This window comes from Centroberyx affinis, unplaced genomic scaffold, assembly GCF_046629955.1.
Source record: "Centroberyx affinis isolate AG114_WGS23_722 - 3 ecotype Tasmania unplaced genomic scaffold, CSIRO-AGI_Caff_v1 ptg010027l_1, whole genome shotgun sequence".
In the NCBI taxonomy this organism is placed as follows: Eukaryota; Metazoa; Chordata; class Actinopteri; order Beryciformes; family Berycidae; genus Centroberyx; species Centroberyx affinis.
This window is the reverse complement of record NW_027284719.1, coordinates 1-20,000: the sequence shown is the minus strand read 5'-3', so window position 1 is coordinate 20,000 and position 20,000 is coordinate 1. Positions and strand designations below refer to the sequence as shown.

At 43.1% G+C, this 20,000-nt stretch overlaps 2 protein-coding genes across 2 annotated transcripts; both read left to right on the top strand.

The window, feature by feature from the left end:
• Positions 1–1,193: 1,193 nt before the first annotated feature.
• Positions 1,194–10,304, top strand: LOC139640630 (fibronectin type III domain-containing protein 1-like). Its single transcript, XM_071514802.1, has 10 exons — positions 1,194–1,733; positions 4,364–5,455; positions 5,848–5,894; positions 6,025–6,136; positions 6,419–7,010; positions 7,395–7,452; positions 7,543–7,683; positions 7,857–7,959; positions 8,790–8,856; positions 9,570–10,304. The coding sequence occupies exons 1-10, from the start codon at positions 1,194–1,196 to the stop codon at positions 9,581–9,583; spliced, it is 2,766 nt and encodes a 921-aa protein (XP_071370903.1). The 3' UTR covers positions 9,584–10,304.
• A 6,683-nt stretch (positions 10,305–16,987) lies between these two features.
• On the top strand, positions 16,988–19,857 carry LOC139640631 (required for drug-induced death protein 1-like). Its single transcript, XM_071514803.1, has 2 exons — positions 16,988–17,197; positions 19,717–19,857. Exons 1-2 carry the CDS (start codon positions 16,988–16,990, stop codon positions 19,855–19,857), a joined length of 351 nt encoding a protein of 116 aa, XP_071370904.1.
• The last annotated feature ends 143 nt before the right edge of the window (positions 19,858–20,000 follow it).

The following is a 20,000-nucleotide window of genomic DNA, read 5'->3' as shown; positions in this document are numbered from 1 at the left end:
GAGCCTGACCTGTGCCTGACTTGAGCCTGACTTGAGCCTGACCTGAGCCTGACCTGAGCCTGACCTGAGCCTGACCTGAGCCTGACCTGAGCCTGACCTGAGCCTGACTTGAGCCTGACTTGAGCCTGACCTGAGCCTGACCTGAGCCTGACCTGAGCCTGACCTCAGACAGGTCGGCTGGTCGTCACGGTGCTGCTGGGCTCGTCGTCGTTCCTTTACAGAAACAGGAGACAAAGTTCAAATATGGACCGAGACGAACAGAACAATATTCAAACTCCTTGCCTCCTGAGAGACTTTCTGACTGTGACACCTGAGAGAGAGAGAGAGAGAGAGAGAGAGAGAGAGAGAGAGAGAGAGAGAGAGAGAGACACAGAGAGAGAGAGAGAGAGAGAGAGAGAGGGAGGCGGTCTGTCATCATTCATGGTCAGGTGACAGGATGGAGATGTTTGGTCTCTGGGTGTGAATTCTCAGAAGTTGTTTCAGTTCTGTCTCTCACACACACACACACACACACACACACACACACACACACACACACACACACACACACACACATACATTTACTGAGTAAATACTGTATATTATATTATTATAAAGAATTAGTATTATATTACTTTAACTATAAGTTATAGTGTATTACTGTATATTACAGTATATTGTTGTGTATTTTTGTATATAAGTATAGTTGTATATTATTTGATTTTACTGTATTTTACAGTATATTGTTGTCTATTACTGTGTATTATTGTGTATTACTGGTTAAACACTGTATATTACTGTATATTATGGTATATTATTGTATAGTACTTGATTTTACTGTATATTACAGGGAAAATACCTGGTAAATACTGTATATTATTATATTTGAGGTGTGTATTACTAAACCGACTTCTCCATGTCGCCCTGCAGATCTACATGGAGTCCACATGAAGACGCTGATAACCTGCTGTACACACACACACACACACACACACACAGACACACACACACACACACACACACACACACGCATACACACACACACACACACACGCATACACACACACACATGCACACACACACACATGCACATACATACACACATATAAACATGCACACACACACAAACACACTTACACTCCACTAGAGTTTTAGAGGGTGTATGTATGTGTGTGTGTGTGTGTGTGTGTGTGTGTGTGTGTGTGTGTGACATCATGTCTGAAGTGCAGTCGTGCGCTGCCCTCCACCTCTCCTCCTCCTCTTCCTCCCTCTCCTCCTTCTCCTCTCCTCTACCCATCCCTCCCATTCTTCCTTCACCTCCTCCTGCACCTCCTCATCTCTCCTCCTCCTCCTCACCCTGGAGCCATGGTGACGAGCTCCGCCCCCAGCCCCAGGTCACCTCCTCCCACCTTCTCTCCCCTCACCTCCTCCCTCAGACCCAGACACTCCCTCCCAATCCCCAGCCCCAGCACCTCCTCCTCCACCCCCAGCACCTCCACCCCCAGCCCCAGCACCTCGTCCCCCAGTACCAGCCCCAGCACCTCCTCCCCCAGCACCTCCTCCCCCAGTCCCACCCCCAGCACCTCCTCCCCCAGTCCCAGCCCCAGCACCTCCTCCTCCACCCCCAGCACCTCCTCCCCCAGTCCCAGCCCCAGCCTCAGGGTCTAGATGATCCAGACAAGGAGGACCAGACCAGATCTGAACCTCCTTACGAACCTCCCTGTCTGCTCAACAGTCACAGTTACTCCTACCAGGTCAGATATTAAACTATTCTATTCTCTTCTACTCTATAGAACCAATCACAATGTTTGTTTACAATAACTTCCGGGTAGAAAACTCCTGCGTCACGTACAAACAATTTAATGGCAGCAACATGTTGAATGTTTTCTTTTTTCATGATGTTATTTCAAAGTGTATACATCTCATTAATCTAAAATGCATGTTTGATGCTTTCATATCTCATTAATAACAACACTTTCACTAACGTTAGTTTGGAGACCTAATTTACCCGTTGGGCCACAGACTAAAGAAAATGACAGCCTGAGTTTACCCAAAACTAGCAGTGAGTCCGACTGGCGGTGAGATGTCGCTGTTGGGTAGATTTGTTTTTTTCAAAGACGCTGACACAGCACATAAAATAAGCACAGTAGAAACGTCAGATAGGTCGGACCACCGTGTTTAACTACGGTATATATCTTTAAACGTTACAGTTGCGCCTGAAAATGACAACAGAAATAAACAAGTTTGCCAATATCTCAGCAAAAAGACCGCCCACTGGTTTACTAGCGGCTAGGTGGCTAGTGCAATTCATCTGTTCCACTGTGGGGTTTTCAGTTCCTGGAATGACTCAGCAATCCGATTCTTGAACTACAGTCCTTTCCACATTTGTTGTAATTGTACATGGCCCTTCTCTCCATTGGAGTGTTTAATTTCTTGACATTTTTCCGCTTGGCCTGCCTGCAGAGTTGGTCGTCAGGGTCGATGTCACAGCATTTCATGTCCCACTTGCAGACGTCCTTATAGACGTCAAGTTGGTCGGCTGTCGGACGTGAGTTCGTCTTTCAATATTTCCTCGGGTATTCTGCCATCCTGCATGTACCGCACATGGCCCAGACACTTCAGACGCCTCTGACTGAACAGAGAGTAGATGCTGGGGATGTTGGCCTTGTTCAGGATGGCTCTGTGAGGGAGAAGATCTTGTCATTGGATCTTGAACATGTACTTTAAGCAGGAGGTGGAATGTGTTAAGTTGATGTTCCTGGCTGGTGTGTTGTCCATGATTCAGAACCAGAGAGAAGGGCACTCAGGACACAGGACTTGTACTTTGGTGGTAAGAGTTCTCCCACACTTTTTTGGACAGCCTGAATACTTGTCAATCTCTGTGTCAAGTGACATGTTGATGAAGATGTTGAAACCATGAGGTAAAGTCCTGTACAGCTTAAAGGGTGTTGCTGCCAGTGGACATGGAGTGGGGGGGCGGAGGGGTGTCGGTGACATGCTGGCCCATGACATTTGTCTTCTTCAGCAAGCTGGGTAAAGAGTGTCTGCAGGCCATGCTCAGTGCGGCATCATCTGCAAACAGAATTATCTGATGAGGATCATGTGAAGTTAGTCTTTGCTCGGAGTCTCTGAGGTTCAGGAGCTTGCTGTGCGATCTTGTGTGAAGAAACAAACCTTCAACTGTTGTCCCAAAGGTGAGTGTGAGAAGGAGCGAGAAGAAGACGTCAAAAGAATGTAGGAGCAAGCAGGCATCCCTGCTTAACCCCACTGTGTAAGCTGTGCTGAGTGGTTCCTTTCATGTTCTCAGGAGAAGAGGGAGGGCAGTCGATAGTTTTAAAGGTTTGGAAGAGGCATTCCCTGCTGACGAGGTCAAAGGCCTTTGTCAGACTGATGAATGCGAAGCACAGGTGCGTTCTCTGCTCGCAGCATTTCTCGCAGGGAGAAGATCATGTCGATGGTGGAGCTTCCAGCTTGAAGCCACACTGGCCTTTTGGGTTCATCCATTCAGCTAGAGTCTGTAATCCACCGAGGATCACACGAGCAAAGGCCTTCCCTACAACGCTCTGCAAGGAGATGCTGCGGTAGCTGTCGCAGTCTCTACGATCACCTTTGTTTTTATCCAGGGTGATGATGGTGGAGTCCCTCATGCTGAGGCAGTACTCCCTCTTCCCAGCATTGGTGTTAATGGAGTTTTGGGAGATTCACAGGTTTTGCACATTTCAGTACCTCAGGTGTAATGCCGTCCTGCCCTGGAGACTTGCTGCTGGGTAGTGTATTGATGGTGTCCTCTAGTTCCTGAGAGTTGGGATATTGTCCAGTTTGTGAATGGCTGTTACAGCAGCAAGGGCAGTCTCTGAAACACTGTTGTCCTGTGAGTACAGCTCAGAGCAACGCTCTAGCCATTTCATGTTTTTATCAGTGATGATGGCTCCTGTCGTCTTCCTGATGTTTGGACCAAAGGCTGTCTTGATGCCTTGGAACATGGCTCAGGTGTTTCCAGTTTCAGAGGCAAATTGGGTCCAGGACCTTTGTCATCCATCTCTCTCTCCCAGACTTTCCTGTCTCTCTAAACTTTGAATTGTCTAATAAAGGCAAAAATGCCCAAAAAATAATCTTTAAAAAAGTATTCAGTGATTATCCAATAAATTTAGAACTTTGAATTATTAGAATCCCATTACAGAGAATTTTCCAAGTTTTGTGTTTTCTGATGTATTCTGTTCTATTCTTTTCTCATTATGTGTTTTGTAGTAGCAGTTAAAGATTTTCCAGATAATCTTCTAATCTTCTTCTAATAATCTATAATCTTCTAATAATCTTCTAATAATTTTATAATTTGGAATTATAATCCTAACGCTGTAATCCATTTCTTTCTCACCTAAACCAGAGCCAGGAGACGAACCAACTCGATCTGCATCACCAGAACCAGTTCAGTGCTGGTTGGACTCCCCACAGACACCAGTTAGAGAACACACACCTCATCACACACACACCGGCATATGACGCTCACACACTCCAGCCCGAGGTGACACACCCACAACGTAACCACACACACCTCATCACACACACACCGGCATATGACGCTCACACACTTCAGCCTGAGGTGACACACCCGCAGCGTAACCACACACACCTCTTCTCACACTCGGACACACACACACTCCCTTCCAGCGGTGTGTACGGACCATCACACACACACAACGCCTATCCGGTCACACACACCCCGTCACACACACACCCGGAGCTCACACACACCCATCCAGAGCTGAACGCCCATGGGCCTCCGGAGCCGACTCTGTCCCAGCTGCAGTGCTCTCCGCTGGGCTGTGGATCCGGAGGAGTCAGCCTGGCCGGGTGGAGCTCCATGGAGGCCGCTTCATCATCTATCCTAGACTTCTCCAGCCCCCAGTTTTACCCCAACAGTTACCCCAACTACCCCCCCCAGGCTTTCTGTACCCCCCAAACCCCCAGTCCTCATTACCCCCCCCCACCCCCAGCCAACTCCAGCCCCAGTCCTGAAATGGATCCCAGTGCAGACAGACTGGGTTTTGACGCACAAATATTCATGCAACTCAAAGGAGATAAAACCCACTTCAGCCTAACTGAGCCTGACTGGTATCCCATGACCTCTGACCCTAGTCGACACCCCCTCCAGGCGTACTACCCCCCCTTCCCGAGCCAAGTCGGGTCGATCCTGGACCGGACAGGCCTCCTCCTTGATGCCGGGAGCTCCGGCTTTTTCCAGGAGACAGGCCAGGAGAAAGGCCAGGATGTCGGCTCTCCTGCCCAGCTGCCTGGCCTCGCTGCTGGGCAGAACTGGAGGGAGGAGTGTGGGGGAGGAAGAGGAGGAGGAGGAAGAGGAGGAAGAAGAGGAGGAGGAGGAGGAGGAAGAAGAAGAGGAGGAGCAGGAGGGGGAGAGAAGAGAGGAGGTCGACCAGAGTTTCAGGTCCTCCTCTCCACATCTCAGCATCAGAGCCAGGTAGGGCTGGATGGGATTTGTGTGTGTGTGTGAGTGTGTGTGTGTGCGTGTGTGTGTGTGTGTGTGTGTGTGTGTGTGTGTGTGTGTGTGTGTGTGTGTGTGCGTGTGAATACGTGTGTGTGTGTGTGTTTAACATATACCAATACGTGGCCTCAAAAGTCTGAACAACTTAAAACATGAGAGGCAAACTTTTCTTTTCAAGCTATCAAGTTTGTTTTTACTATTATTTTTTTTCTCATTTATCTTTATTAACCTATTAATTTGATTAACTTTTTAAAAATGCATTACATTTAAATTTGTCTTATATTCTTATGCATCTATTTTGTATGTTTTGTAAGTTTTGTGTGTTTTTGAATGTTATATATATATTTTTTAATTATTTTCTTTTTCAGATTAAACTGCCACAACATGAAGAAAGCAGTGAGGCTTCAGACTGCAGGTAGAGTGGAAGAGGATGATGATGATGAAGATGACGGTGGTCTAATCTAATACCATCTAATGTAATCTAATCTAATCTAATGTGTGTGTGTGTGTGTGTGCGTGTGTGTGTGTGTGTGTGTGTGTGTCAGGTTGGTGTGTATGGTGTGTCAGCGTGACTTCAAGAGTTTGCCAGCGTTGAACGGTCACATGCGATCCCACGGCGGCTTCAGATCCACAACACACACACCACGCCGCGGCAAGGTACACACACACACACACACACACACACACACACACACACACACACACACACACATACACACACACACACACACACACACACACACACACACACACACACACACACATACACACACACACACACACACACACATACACACACACACACACACACACACACACACACACACATACACACACACACACACATACACACACACACACATACACACACACACACACACAGAAACAAACTTACATACACACACAGTCTTGGTCTTGATCTTGTCTCTCTCTCTCCAGGGTGAGGATTCCTCCGCACCTGTCCGTCCCTCCGTCTCCATGACGATGCCCGTCCTCTGCTCCGCCCCCCCGCCTCCTTCTGGGCAGGAGAGAGGAGGGGGAGGGGAAGAGGGAGGGGGCGTGGCTAAAGCATGGAGGGGAGGAAAGAGGCGGTCCAGTCGTCCGCTCTTCCTCCCCTCCGGAGGCGCTGTGCTGTTCTGCAGCCTGATGCGCCTCACCACCACCGAGGAAGAAAAGGAGGCGGTTGCCGTTGGCGACATGGTTGCTGGAAACAGTGGAGCGGTTGCTATGAGCGATAGGGTGGACGCCAGGAGGGATGGGGCAGTTGCTAATGGCAACGGACATCTTGGCGCTTGCGATGCAGAAGAAGAAGAGGCCGTTGCCATGGGCGATATGGTTGCTAGGAATGATGACACCAGGAGGGATGGGGCAGTTGCTGATGGTGATGAAGGAGCGGTAGCCAGGGGTAACGGTGGCGGTGGGCGGGGCTGTGAGGCGGTCTACACCCCTCCCCCCATGCTGTGCCCCGTCAGGCCGGGGGCGGGGCTTTACTGCCGCCTCCTGCCCGCCGCACCGCTGCAGCACGCTCACAGTAAGCAGCAGGCTGAGCTTCTGTTGATCCTTTATGTACACATATCAATCAATCAATCAATCAATCAATCAATCAGGCTTTATTTCTGTAACACATTCACATTACGCTTCACATTAAAATGAATAAAATACAAATTTAATAAAATACAGTTAAGAATACAGGAAAATAAGAATAAAATAAGATTCACATTCATTCAGTTAAACTTTGAACTAAACTGCATTTATCTGCAGAACAAGCAGAACTTTATTCTGATCCTGAGTCAGAGAGCCGAAAACTAAATAATTAAATAAAGCAAAAGGTCATTTATCGGTAGTTTTGTAGTTTCTTTCGCTGACTGCATAACAACCAGGAAGTGATGTTAGAGTTTGTGTTTCTGATTGGCAGACGGAGTCGATGACCTTGTTTCCATGGTGACAGGGAAACAACGGGTAGGGATCAAAGTGTAAGAACCTGGCTTGTCCCTTCAACTAATCACACTCATCCAAGCTGATGATGTCACTCTCTGATTGGTAACCTGAGCTGTCAATCACAGGCAGATCAATGTAGGGCGGGGCTTCCAGGCAGAGATCCCGCCCCCACAGGACCGAAGACACGCCCACTCTGACTCCCACAATGCACTGCTGCTCTGGATGCCGATGGACGAGCTGGAGAGTCCTGTCAATCAACAGAGGGTACACACACACACACACACACACACACACACACACACACACACACACAGATAGCTATTTCTATTATGGACATCAATTAGTTATACATTTTAATAATAATTTGAATTATTCATCTTGTAAAGCCCTTTATAACTGTGTATTTGACAGTTTTTGATTGACATTGTGTCCGTCCAGTGGAAGCTCTCCTGATGATGGCTCGCTCCAGCGTGTTGCCAGGGGGCGGGGCCAGCCCAGAGCACGCCCTCCACGTCCTATCAGAATGCAGAGGAGACTTCCTGGTAAAATGCTATTGGCTGTTTGGCCTGCCACTCCAAAATCGAGATAATGTGATTGATATTTTCCCACATGCCTGCTTGTCAGAGTTAGTAAAATGTTAACGCTCTTGGTTCGCTTAAAATGTCAATTTCGTTATATTTCTTTATATCATTTAATTCATGTGAACAGTCTGTGATGTTTTCAATATCACCACCCTGACCCTGATAGATACTGAACTTACAGCAGGTGCAGACAGATTTATTGATCCTATCAGGGTCGCTTCAGCAGAAATGGAGGGAAAATGGAGGAAAGAAAATGGCCGCTTGAAAAAATGTCCATAGCACCAAACTGTACATATACAGCAATTTTGGTGCTTTAATGCAAATATTAATGATTCATGATGATTGATTCATGTACATTTTGACTGTAAAAGAAGCAAAACTAATGATTTTAGTATAACGTTAGCATACTAATGCTAAAGATAAAGTCTGTTAATGCTGACAATTAATAATAATTCAACCTAACTGCTAACATTAGCTAACATAGTGGACCTAGCTGGTGTGGAGAAAAAGCTAACGTAGCTAACTGCTAACACTAGCTAACATTATGGAGCTAGCTGATTTGGAGATAAAGCTAACATAGCTAACTGCTAACACTAGCTAACATTATGTTGCTGTCGTTGTTGATCTGGATCTTCTCTGCTCTGCTCATCTCTCCTCCAGATCCAAAGATCATTTTGGTGGAGTTTATTTTTATTTTTTATCCTAATATTGGTTGAGTTTCCATCTGCCTCAGTTCTGTCTGACTCAGTATCAGTGCAGCAGTCATGTGAATAAAGTGTTTCTCTCCTCAGGCTGCAGTGGACACACTGTTATCAGGTCCTGATTCCTGCAGCCGTCCGCCTCACAACCACTACACAGGTGTGTGTGTGTGTGTGTGTGTGTGTGTGTGTGTGTGTGTGTGATCAGATGACAACCAGTATCTCCTTCTTCATACATCCATCCATCTATTCTTCTATCCATCCATGTTTCCTGCATTCATTTTGCTTCCTCACCCCATCAGTTCAGTTACTTTATTTAATGTCTCTCTAATCTCTCTCCCCAGTTATAATGTTTTATAACATTATAAACACATTACTTACAATCTGTTATAAAGCTTTTTCATTACTACTTAAATGAAAAAGCTTTATAACAGATTATGAGTAATGTTATAAAACATTATAACTGTCTATGCATGATTATAACTATACTTATAATGCATTATGATGGCATTATAATGTGTTATAAGTATGATTATAATGTATTACACGGGCTACAAATGACATGAACAGGTACGCGTATATTTACAACTACAGTTTAATTTTCATGTTACGTTATATGTTCAGCTTCAGTTCGCAGATCAGCAACATTACAATTAACGTAAAGTAAAGTAGTGAGTGAAGGGCCAAAACAGGAATCAAAGCCATGAGCAAAGTATTTCATTTCATTTTAATGTAGGAAATATATACTGCATGGTGGGAGGAGCCAGGATGACATCAGTCCAGACAGCCGCCATCTTTATGCACCTGGTTCAGTGTTTACGTGTCGTCATGGAGACAGATCGTTTGTGATTTTGTTTTTTGTTTTTTTTGCAGAGGTACAGCTCTAATCTGTAATCTGATTGGTTCAGGCCCGGTTTAATCGCTGACTGACTGAAACTTGTCTGACAGGATGACATCATCGTCGGAGACTGACGGCCGCTCCACCTATCAGACCGCCTCGAGCCGACGGCCAATCACATCGAGCCGCAACATCAGTGCTTTTGTCCAATGGGGGAAGAGTCAGCGAGGGGGAGTGGAACCTGCGACCCAGACACTAGTGATGAAAACAGTAAATCACATGATCACATGTATTGAAAACACATTAAATAATAAATACAGACAAAGATACAGCTTGTCCATTGACAGACTGACAGATTTACCTGTCAGACAAAACCAAAATAAAACATGTAACACTAAAGGAGAATTGTGGTGTCCTTTAGTTTTAGTCCATTTACTTCTGTCTAAGTCTAGTTTACATTTCCCCCAATCATTTTGCTGTATGTAATTAGATTTTTTACTTGTTTTTCATTGTTTTTTAAAATCCAAACTTCACCGTGTCAACGCCCCGGATGTGACAGTAAAGTGTTTTGAGGATTACTTCTGATTAGTTTGTTTTTCATACCGGACAAGAAGGAACGAAGGAGGAAAAGAGCACTGAGATCTGAACTCTGCTGACAGAGGAACCTGGACTGAAAAACACCAGGAATATCCAGCATGATTTGAGTGTTTTTTACTCGTTTTTTTGTGTGTTCCATCCCTTTAATGTTACTTTTGACTGTTTTTACCTGCTGCAGCACAATTAAAGATATTTTTTTAAATCAGTGTTTCTAAACCTCTCAGTCTCATTCACTGCCATTCAATTCAAAACAGCAGAGAAAACAGCTGGAGACTCTGGTGATGATAATCCATCACTGTGATGAGAAGCAAAAACCTGCATCAGAACGCTGATATCAGACTGGAAACAGTTATAATCTGAATCAACTTTGCTCAAGTCCGAAGTCAGTCTCAAGTCTTGAGGCACAAGTCTCAATTCAAGACTCAGTCTAAATGTAGATTACCAAGCCAAGTCCATGTCATTAAAGTCAAGTCTCAAGTCTAAATGTAGAACAGCAAGTCAAGTCAGAACAAATCAAGAGTCCAGTATCAAGTTAATATCTTAAAGAAAACTAAATATCTAGGACTTTTCAATGCAATATGGTTTTAATAGGATAAAAACTTGGTAAGAGCATCATGAGTTTGATTTCTATAATCAGTTTCAACTTCAATAAATTCAATCATTCCATACAAATTCAGAAAACAGAATTTAAATTCAGTCGTCTGCTGGAACAAATCTCATCACTTTCAATCTAAGTCATTTACACAAACACAAGATCTCAAGTCAAGACTTTAGAAACCTTTTCAAGTCATCAGAGTACAAGTCAGAGTCAAGTCACCAGAACCCAAGTCAAGTCGAGTCCCAAGTCACCAGAACCCAAGTCAAGTCGAGTCTTAAGTCACCAGAACCCAAGTCAGAGTCAAGTCCCAAGTCCCCAGAACCCAAGTCAGAGTCGAGTCTCAAGTCTTCTCTTCATGCAGCAAGTCAAGTCTCAAGCTAAACTGACGATTAGAGCTATTAGAGCTAAGCTATTAGACTGGAGTCTGACTTGAGTCCAAGTCATGTGACTCAGGTCCCCATCTCTGCTGATTCCACATCTCATGTTTCATGAACTGTCTTTGATGCAGTGTCAGTCGTTTCCTGCAGTTTGAGACCGTATGAGACCAGAAACACTACAGCAGACTCTCAGCACTAGATGACTAGACCTAACACCTAGTCACTGTGAAACTACACACTGAAACCACATGGAAACTGACAGAGGATTTCTCACGTCTGCCAGCGTCAAAGACTGCAGGATTATTAAAACCTGAAGTTTTCCTTTAAAGAGACAGAGTGCAGCTTTAGCTCAACCTTTATTTATTCAGGTAAAATGCTGCTGTGAAACGCGTCCCAGCTGCTGTCAGAGGAAATGAGCTTTACATCCACACACTGAACTGAAGGGAAGTTTCTCAGTGTGAAGAATTAATTCATTAAACACCTTTTATCCATTTCTGAAACTAAATATTCATCCTTCAATCCCTCTAACATAAAGAAGATCCAGAATACAGACGATCCAGTGTCTAACAAGTGTAAAAAAGTACAAAATTGTCTCATTTAGTTGACCAAAAAGTTCCCTATTAAGTACTATAAATTAAATAAAACTATATATTATATACCACAGATCCATTTACCTGAAGCTGATTTTTCAGCATCTCTTTAAAATCTATATACTTCAGTCTGTAAAATGATTCTCATATTGTCAGACTTAAATTACCTGCTATCCTTTAAAAAGTGCTATAATGTAATTAAAACACTTTAAAACACAGTTCACTGTTCAGTCAGAGTGTAAAAGTGTCTCATCATTACTGTCAATAAAGATTAATTAATACAGAACCTCGTATTCAGTGGTGGTGTGAAGGTAAATTAATATTTATAGAATGTTTTTAGGGTCTAGATGAATAATAAAACCACTGAAACCAGCTTCTGAATTAAAACACACACACACACACACACACACACACACACACAGAGGTTTTTTTGAAATGTCAAGTCACGGTTGTTCAGAAACATGACTGCACTGACAGGAAAAGTGTGTGTGTGTGTGTGTGTGTGTGTGTGTGTGTGTGTGTGTGTGTGTGTGTGTGTGTGTGTAAACCTCAAACCTCAGAGTGAGATGTTCCTCTAATTTGGTCAACTTTAGTTTTCTGTTGGTTTATTTTAGTTTTCAATTAATTTAGTCTAATTGATTTTAGTTTTGTCAACTTCAGTTGAGTTTGGTTTAATTCAGTATATATAATACAATGGTTTCAATTAGTCCAGTTTAGTCTAGTGTAGTCTAGTTTAGTTTAGTCTAGTCTTGTTTAGTTTAGTTTAGTTTAGTCTAGTCTAGTCTAATTAGTCTAGTCTAGTTTAGTCTAGTCCAGTTTAGTGTCGTCCAGTTTAGTCTAGTTTAGTTTAGTTTAGTTTAGTCTAGTCTAGTCTAGTCTAGTCTTGTTTAGTTTAGTTTAGTTTAGTTTAGTTTAGTCTAGTTAGTCTAGTCTAGTTTAGTCTAGTTTAGTCTAGTTTAGTGTAGTCCAGTTTAGTCTAGTTTAGTTTAGTCTAGTCTAGTCTAGTGCAGTTTTGTTTAGTTTTGTCTAGTTTAGTTTAGTCTAGTCCAGTTTTGTTTAGTTTAGTCTAGTTTTTATTTTAGTCTAGTCCAGTTTAGTGTAGTCTTGTTTCATTTAGTTTAGTTTAATTTAGTCTAGTTTCGTCTAGTCTAGTCTACTTTCATTTGATTTGTTTAATTTAGTCTAGGTTACTTTGGTCGACTTTAGTCAACCTTAGTTTTCCATAGTTTAGTTTAGTTTAGTCTTAGTTCAATCCTAATCTTCACTTTATTCATCTCCGCAACATGTGATCTAGTTTTAGGTTCTGTTCAGACCGCCGGCCCAAATCTGTTTTTTTGGCTCCAGACTGGAGTCAGATTGAGTCTGAACAGCAAGAAAACACATGGAAACCGATTTTTCAGATTTTTCAGATTTTTCAGATTGAAACCTGTCCTAAAGTCAGTCCTAAAGATTAGATTTGAGAAGTCTGAACAAAATCTTGTAATCAGTGGAGGAAAGGGTGCTACAATGTCCTACTGAGGTAGAAGTACTGCTACTTTGCTGATATTTCACTTAAGTAGAAGTCAAAGTAGTGGTGTAAAAATCATCAAAAAAGTACAAAGTGTGTGATTTAAAATGTCCTCAGAGTAAAAGTTCCTGAGTTCCTCTTTAGAACAGAGAACGTTGTCAGCTGTGATCTTTTCCATGTGGTTCTAACAGGAGAGAGGACAGAGTTCACACTAGATTCTTTTCACTGGAAACATTAGAAACGACAAAATAAAGTGCAGAAACAAAGTAAAGTCAGATTCCTCTTCTCACTGTGAATGGATCCACAGTCTGATGGAGAGACACACAATCTGTTGTGTGATGGATGGATTTAAAATGGACTGAAGGACAAAACTGCAGCAACAAAGTGCACAAAAAGCTTCTCAAATACAGTGACATGAGTAGCTGCAGAGTTTTGTAAAAGTTTCCCTTCCACACCGATACGCAAAAAAGATAGGGAAACAGTCAAATCTCCTCTATTGGGAACGCGCAAGCCTCCGACCCATGACGTTTATCTTGTTACCATGGTTACCACTGTTTACGGAAGTGTTGTCATGGCTGCAGTAGCGGAGCCTTATTAAATTATTTTACCCTGTATGTGAAGCGTCTTTGAGTACCTAGAAAAGCTCTATACAAGACTAATGTATTATTATTATTGTTATTATTATTATTATTGTTATTATTATTATTATTAGCCTTAAACGCCAACAAGATCTTCTCTGTCTGGACAGACGAGGAAGTTGAGCTGCTTCTGAAAGTAACGAGCGACTACAAGACGCCAAAGACACAGAGAATACAGACTGGGAGTCTTTTGGGAGTGTGACTGCCGCCTGAGATCACATGACAATCCCACGTCAGAGCGTTTTCAGAAAGCTCCGTTTTCCGGTGGTGGAAAAACGGCGTCTTCAGTGTGGACGGAAGGACAAAAAGGAGAAATAAAGATGCGTTTTCAAATTCACCGGATTAGTGTGGACCAGGCCTGAGTCTCACAGGACACCAGTAAAACAAAACTTCCAGCTGTTTGCGGTGTCGTTCCAAAGTAACTCAATGTAAATACTCTGTATATTGACAACAGGGGTTTTTGTTGGATTGATTACTAATGCCTTGCAGCTGTGTCCGAGTCACTGCTCACTCTCCTGCCCAGACAGACACAAAACCACACCGCGCTACAATGAGTAAATTATAATAATAATAATGATAATAATAATAATAAACTTTATTTATATAGCACTTTTCAAAACAAGATCAAATCACCAACAGAGTTCTAAAATTGTTGTAAAACATAAGAGTAAAGGTAGGACTAAAAGGTAGAAAAGAAATAAGAGGATAAGGATGAAGGAGAAAATAAAAACATAAAATCATGATATAAAATAGCCTAATAAAAGAGAAGGAATAACAGCCACACTAAGAAAATTCCTTTACATAAAAGTAAGTTTTAACGAGAGACTTAAAAGTTGTTACTGGTTTTGCGGCCTGAGATCCATCAAGTGTAATCTCCCAGCATGCAACTGAAGTCGGGGCGTACTTTACACCCTGCGGCCTTCTAGGCTAACGTTAGCAATCGAGCTAGCGATAGCCTAGCTAGCGAGCGATCCTCAGCTCTTTCAGTGGATTCTGAATGTGAACACCAGAGGAAACTGAACGCCGCAGCGCTGTAGTTACCAAGGAATATCCACCACTTTTAATTTTGTACTTTATTGTATGAAATTTCTGCCGTTCAAGTACGACTCTGTTCAGCCATGTTGGAAAGAGCGATGACATCACGACTCGACTCCACTTCCTGCTGCAGCTCCAATCCTGATTTCTCCGACTTGATCTTCTGTGAGAACCTGCAGGGATCTTGCTTTTTTTGTTTTTGTTTGTAGAAATCTGACGGTGTTGACAACAAACCGGGACACGACTTTCAAGGGACCAACGATTTCATAAAAATTATATTTTGAAACAAAGAGGATTATAATAGTACATTTTCACACGTATGTTATCAGTAGGTATTGTTAGTTTTAGGTTTTGAAGGCTTTTACCACAATTTTTTATTTTCTGGCACTCGGCAGGTATAGAAGTAAATGAAGTATAAAAATGAAAGTAGTCCACAAAATGAAGTACATTATATTTATTTTATGTATATAAACCATTTAAATATTATTTTTCACCACAACAATTTGGAAACAATTTGTTGATTTAAGTGATAATTTTAAGGTTTTTGATAGGACATGATTTGTCCCAATTCTCAAGAATGGGTGCCATCCATCCATTTTTGATTTATTTGCTGTATCTGCGTGCCTCTGTCCTTTAGTAATAATTATTATCTGTCAGTTGATTAAACGCTCTCTGTTGAATGAGAACTCTCTGAAAACTCAAACTCAAGCTGAGCAGCATTCAGCTCAGGTTTTCAGTGTTCAGGTCAGGTATTTGCGATATTATTCTGTGTTTCTCCTTAATCCTGTCTTCATGTGCTCCCACAGTGTCATTATGTTGAGGAAAGCCGCGGTTATTACTTTCTGGAAAAGCCTTCAGATAGTCCAGGTTCTGGTTTCAGACGGCCTCAGGCTGTCTGTTTCAGATCTGCAGCATTTTTCATAAAGATCACTCATACAAAATAACCCAGGCTGGCTGAATCACATCAGCATTTCAGTCACTTAAAACTTATATTTGTAGTCTTGCTTTCATCTGATGTCATTTATCCTTTTTTTCCACTATTTTTACCCTCTTTTCATCTTCTTCTTTTAATTTATTTTAGGAGTTTGATTTAATTTGATTGTTAAAGTATGTTGTACAAAAGTGCCCAAATTAAATTATTATTATTATTAGTAGTATTATTATCATTATTATTATTATTAGTAGTAGTAGTAGAAGTAGCAGTACCAGTATTAGTAGTAGCAGTAGTAGTAGTAGTAGTAGTAGTACTAGTAGTAGTGGCAGTAGTAGTAGTAGTAGTAGTAGTAGTAGTAGTACTAGTAGTAGTGGCAGTAGTAGTATTAGCAGTAGCAGTAGTAGTAGTAGTAGTACTAGTAGTAGTGGCAGTAGTAGTAGTAGTAGTAGTTGTACTAGTAGTAGTAGTAGCAGTAATACTACTATTAGCATCAGTTTCTTTATTACCATCAGTGTCTTCATGTGTTCATAAAATGACAATCCAGACAAAAGTTCCAAAAATATAAAGATGTACAGATTTGCCCTTTATGTTGTCTTCATGTGTGTCTTTTTTAAAATGTTAAACATTTTCTTCAGTTGCTGCAGCAGTTTACTTCTTCATTTTTATCTTGTGTCAACAGCCCTGTAACCCAGTTTAGTGTTTACTATGTAAAACTCACAGTGGAATGTGTTCAGGTTACACTGCCTGATGGGAAAGATTCGATCTTAACATGTTTGAGACAGAATCTCCTCCTTTACAAACATGTATTTGTGTTGATTTGTTAGTTTTTTGGTGTTGTTTACATGACTGTTATTTTGTTGTATATTCTAAAGAATGTTAAGGCTAATGCAAATAAACAAAAACAGCTGTTAAAATCAATCAAGCAACCTAAATTCCCTCAAATACTTTCTGTAATCCTTGCTTAGTGTTTTTCTGTGAGTGAGTTTCCTGTTGTTTGAAATGAGCTTCAGGCTACAAATAAAGTTTGACTTTGCGCTCGGTGACTCCTCCTCGATCCAAAGGTCCTCCTGCCTGGAAACAAGGAGGTCAGACAGGAGGAGGAGAGGAGAGACGCTCCGAAAGAGGAGAGGAACCAGCGGGTGGAGGAGCCGGAGCAGCAGCAGGAGCAGGAGGAGCGATGGGAGAGGACGACTCCCCCGGCAGCAGCGCTCCCTCGGCGGGTAAACACAAAACCTCCAAAGAAGTTTACTTCTCCTTCCTGCCGGAGAAATACGAGCCGCTGATCGAGGAGGTGGAGGAGGAGAGGGAGGAGACGCCGGAGGAGAGGAGGAGAAGGAAGGAGCAGAAGGAGAGGAGGAAGAAGGAGAAATACAAGAAGTATCGGAAGGTAAGGAAACACAACCTAAATTTAACAAGGATACTATAGGAATTCACTATTGAGTACAGTACAGATTCACTTTAAGTCTGTATAGTAATGTTATAGGACTGATTTTCTCTGACTGGGAAGTCGCAGGTTTGAATGCCTGTGTGTTTGTTTCTGCTGTTAAAGATTGACTCAGTGGGAGTTTGACCTTTGACCCCGTCACACTGGATTAGGCTAACCTTATCTACACAGCCATCGGAATGATAATAACACTGGGAAAGGAGGTAAAGAAACAGAGAAGAAGAATATTAGAATTTTAAAAAATCAAGAACTAACTGAATCAGAATATAAACAAAAGGTATTTCCCACACTCTTAACAAAAAGGGTTTCTATTTAGTACCAAAAATGGTTCTTTAGGACCACAGCAGAACCCTTAATGGTGCTGAAAAGAACCTTTTAGAGAAGGTTTATTCTATATTTAACCATGTTCAAATGTTTTTACACAGATCCTATATGGTCCTGTAAAGAACCCTTAAGTTTATTTTATATTGTACCCTGGTCAATTGATTCTACATAGACCCTTCATGGCGCTGTGAAGAACCCTTTATTAACGTATGAAATGTTCTAAACCTGTAGTTTTCAAAGTTGCCCAACTACATTGCTCAAAACATTGTCTAGGTCAGCGGTTCTCAAACTGGGGTCAGGGGCCTCCAGGGTTTTTTTTGAGCAGGTTCTAGGGACCTTTAGGGAGATCTAGTGGTCACTGAGGAGTTTCCACGGCTCCTTGAAGAGGTTCCAGTTGGGCAGCTTTGAGGGACCCTAGAGCAGGTCTAAGGGTTCCTCAACGAGATTACAGGGGTCCATGACAAGGTTCCAGGGGTCCTTGAAGGGGTTCCTGGGGTCCTGGAGGAGGTTCCAAGTGTTCTTAAGTGGGTTCCAGTGGTCTTTTAGCAGGTTACAATGGTCAATGAGGAGGTTCCAGGGGTCCTTGAGGGGGCACCAGTGGTCACTAAGCAGATTCCAGGGGTCCTTGCAGGTTTTAGTGGTCACTGAGCAGGTTCCAGGGTTCTTTAAGCAGGTTCCACGCGTCCTTGAATAGGTTTCAGGGGTCACTAAGGAGATTCCAGGGGTCTTTGAGCAGGTTCTAGGGGTCCTAGAGCACATCTCAGGGTTCCTAAAGGTCATGATGAGGTTCCTGGAGGAAGTTCCAGGTGTCCTTAAATGGGTTCCATGGGTCCTTGAGCAGGTTACAGTGGTCAGTGAGGAGGTTCCATGGGTCTTTGAGGGGGTTCCAGGGAACCTTGAATAGGTTCCAGGAGACCTTGAACAGATTCCATGGGTCACTAAGAGGATTGCAGGGGTCTTTGAGTAGGTTTGAAGGGTCACTGAGCAGGTTCCACGAGTCCTTGAACAGGTTCCAGGGGTCTTTGAGGAGGTTCCATGGGTCTTCAGGGTTCCTAAAGGAGATTACAGGGGTCCATGACGAGGTTCCTGGGGTCCTTGGAGCAGATCAACATAATTAAAGAGTAAAAATAATTTAACCTCAAACAATTAATATAGACTATATTATAAAATAGTTAATAATAGATAACAATAACAATATACTATCTTTATGTTCTTTTCTACATTAGGATTACTGTATATTTGATAACAGTTGACCTCCATCGGATGTTCATCACCATGTGGAGGGCAGGGCAGGTTTCAGGTCAAAGGTTAAAGGTCACTGTTAAGGGTTAACAGGCTGGTCGGCTTTAACGAGTTCCATTCCCTCTGACTGAGCTAATACAATCCGCCTCAGTAATCCCTCTCTGTCTCTCTCTCTGTCTCTCTCTCTCTCCTGTCTCTGTCTCTCTCTCTCTCTCTCACTCACTGTCCCACTCTCTCTCTCTCTCTCTCTCTCACTCTACCACTCTCTCTCTCTCTCTCTCTCTCTCTCTCTCTCTCTGTCTCTCTCTCTCTGTCTCTGTCTCTCTCTCTCTCTCTCACTCACTGTCCCACTCTCTCTCTCTCTCTCTCTCTCTCTCTCTCTCTCTCTCTCTCTCTCTCTGTCTCTCTCTCTCTGTCTCTGTCTGTCTCTCTCTCTCACTCACTCACTGTCCCACTCTCTCTCTCTCTCTCTCTCTCTCTCTCACTCTACCACTCTCTCTCTCTCTCTCTCTCTCTCTCTCTCTCTCTCTCTCTCTGTCTCTCTCTCTCTGTCTCTGTCTCTCTCTCTCTCTCTCACTCACTGTCCCACTCTCTCTCTCTCTCTCTCCCTCTCACTCTACCACTCTCTCTCTCTCTCTCTCTCTCTCTCTCTGTCTCTCTCTCTCTGTCTCTGTCTCTCTCTCTCTCTCACTCACTCACTGTCCCACTCTCTCTCTCTCTCTCTCTCTCTCTCTCACTCTACCACTCTCTCTCTCTCTCTCTCTCTCTCTCACTCACTGACCCACTCTCTCTCTCTCTCTCTCTCACACACACACACACACACCCCTGATGTTAGTGCCTTGCTCAGCAGGGAATTGAACCTCTAACCTGTGTTCCTGCTCTCCTCTGTCTGGCAGAACGTTGGGAAGGCTCTGCGTTTCGGCTGGCGATGTCTGGTTGCCGGGTTGCAGAGCTTGGCGGCCGGTTATGCCACGCCCCTTTCAGCCACTGCCACGCTGGTGACGGATGCTTACCGAGCTGCCGGCAGCAAAGCATGATGGGACTGTGGACAACCAGGACCAAGCGCACACATACACACACACACACAGAGTTTGAATCCACGTTTCCGTAACCTTTGCCCTATTTCCTCTAGTTGCAGTAATAACAGCTGAGCTGTTGGCTGATAGCGGCCCACATGTTA

What these genes read in the sequence shown, in the direction of transcription:
- LOC139640630 (XM_071514802.1), top strand. Translation starts at nt 1,194, where the DNA reads ATGTCTGAAGTGCAGTCGTGCGCTGCCCTCCACCTCTCCTCCTCCTCT. An exon ending in GTCACAGTTACTCCTACCAG is followed by an intron (nt 1,734 to 4,363) that starts GTCAGATATTAA and finishes CACCTAAACCAG; the next exon opens with AGCCAGGAGACGAACCAACT. An exon ending in CCTGTCAATCAACAGAGGGT is followed by an intron (nt 7,684 to 7,856) that starts ACACACACACAC and finishes TGTCCGTCCAGT; the next exon opens with GGAAGCTCTCCTGATGATGG.
- LOC139640631 (XM_071514803.1), top strand. Translation starts at nt 16,988, where the DNA reads ATGGGAGAGGACGACTCCCCCGGCAGCAGCGCTCCCTCGGCGGGTAAA. An exon ending in AATACAAGAAGTATCGGAAG is followed by an intron (nt 17,198 to 19,716) that starts GTAAGGAAACAC and finishes TCTGTCTGGCAG; the next exon opens with AACGTTGGGAAGGCTCTGCG.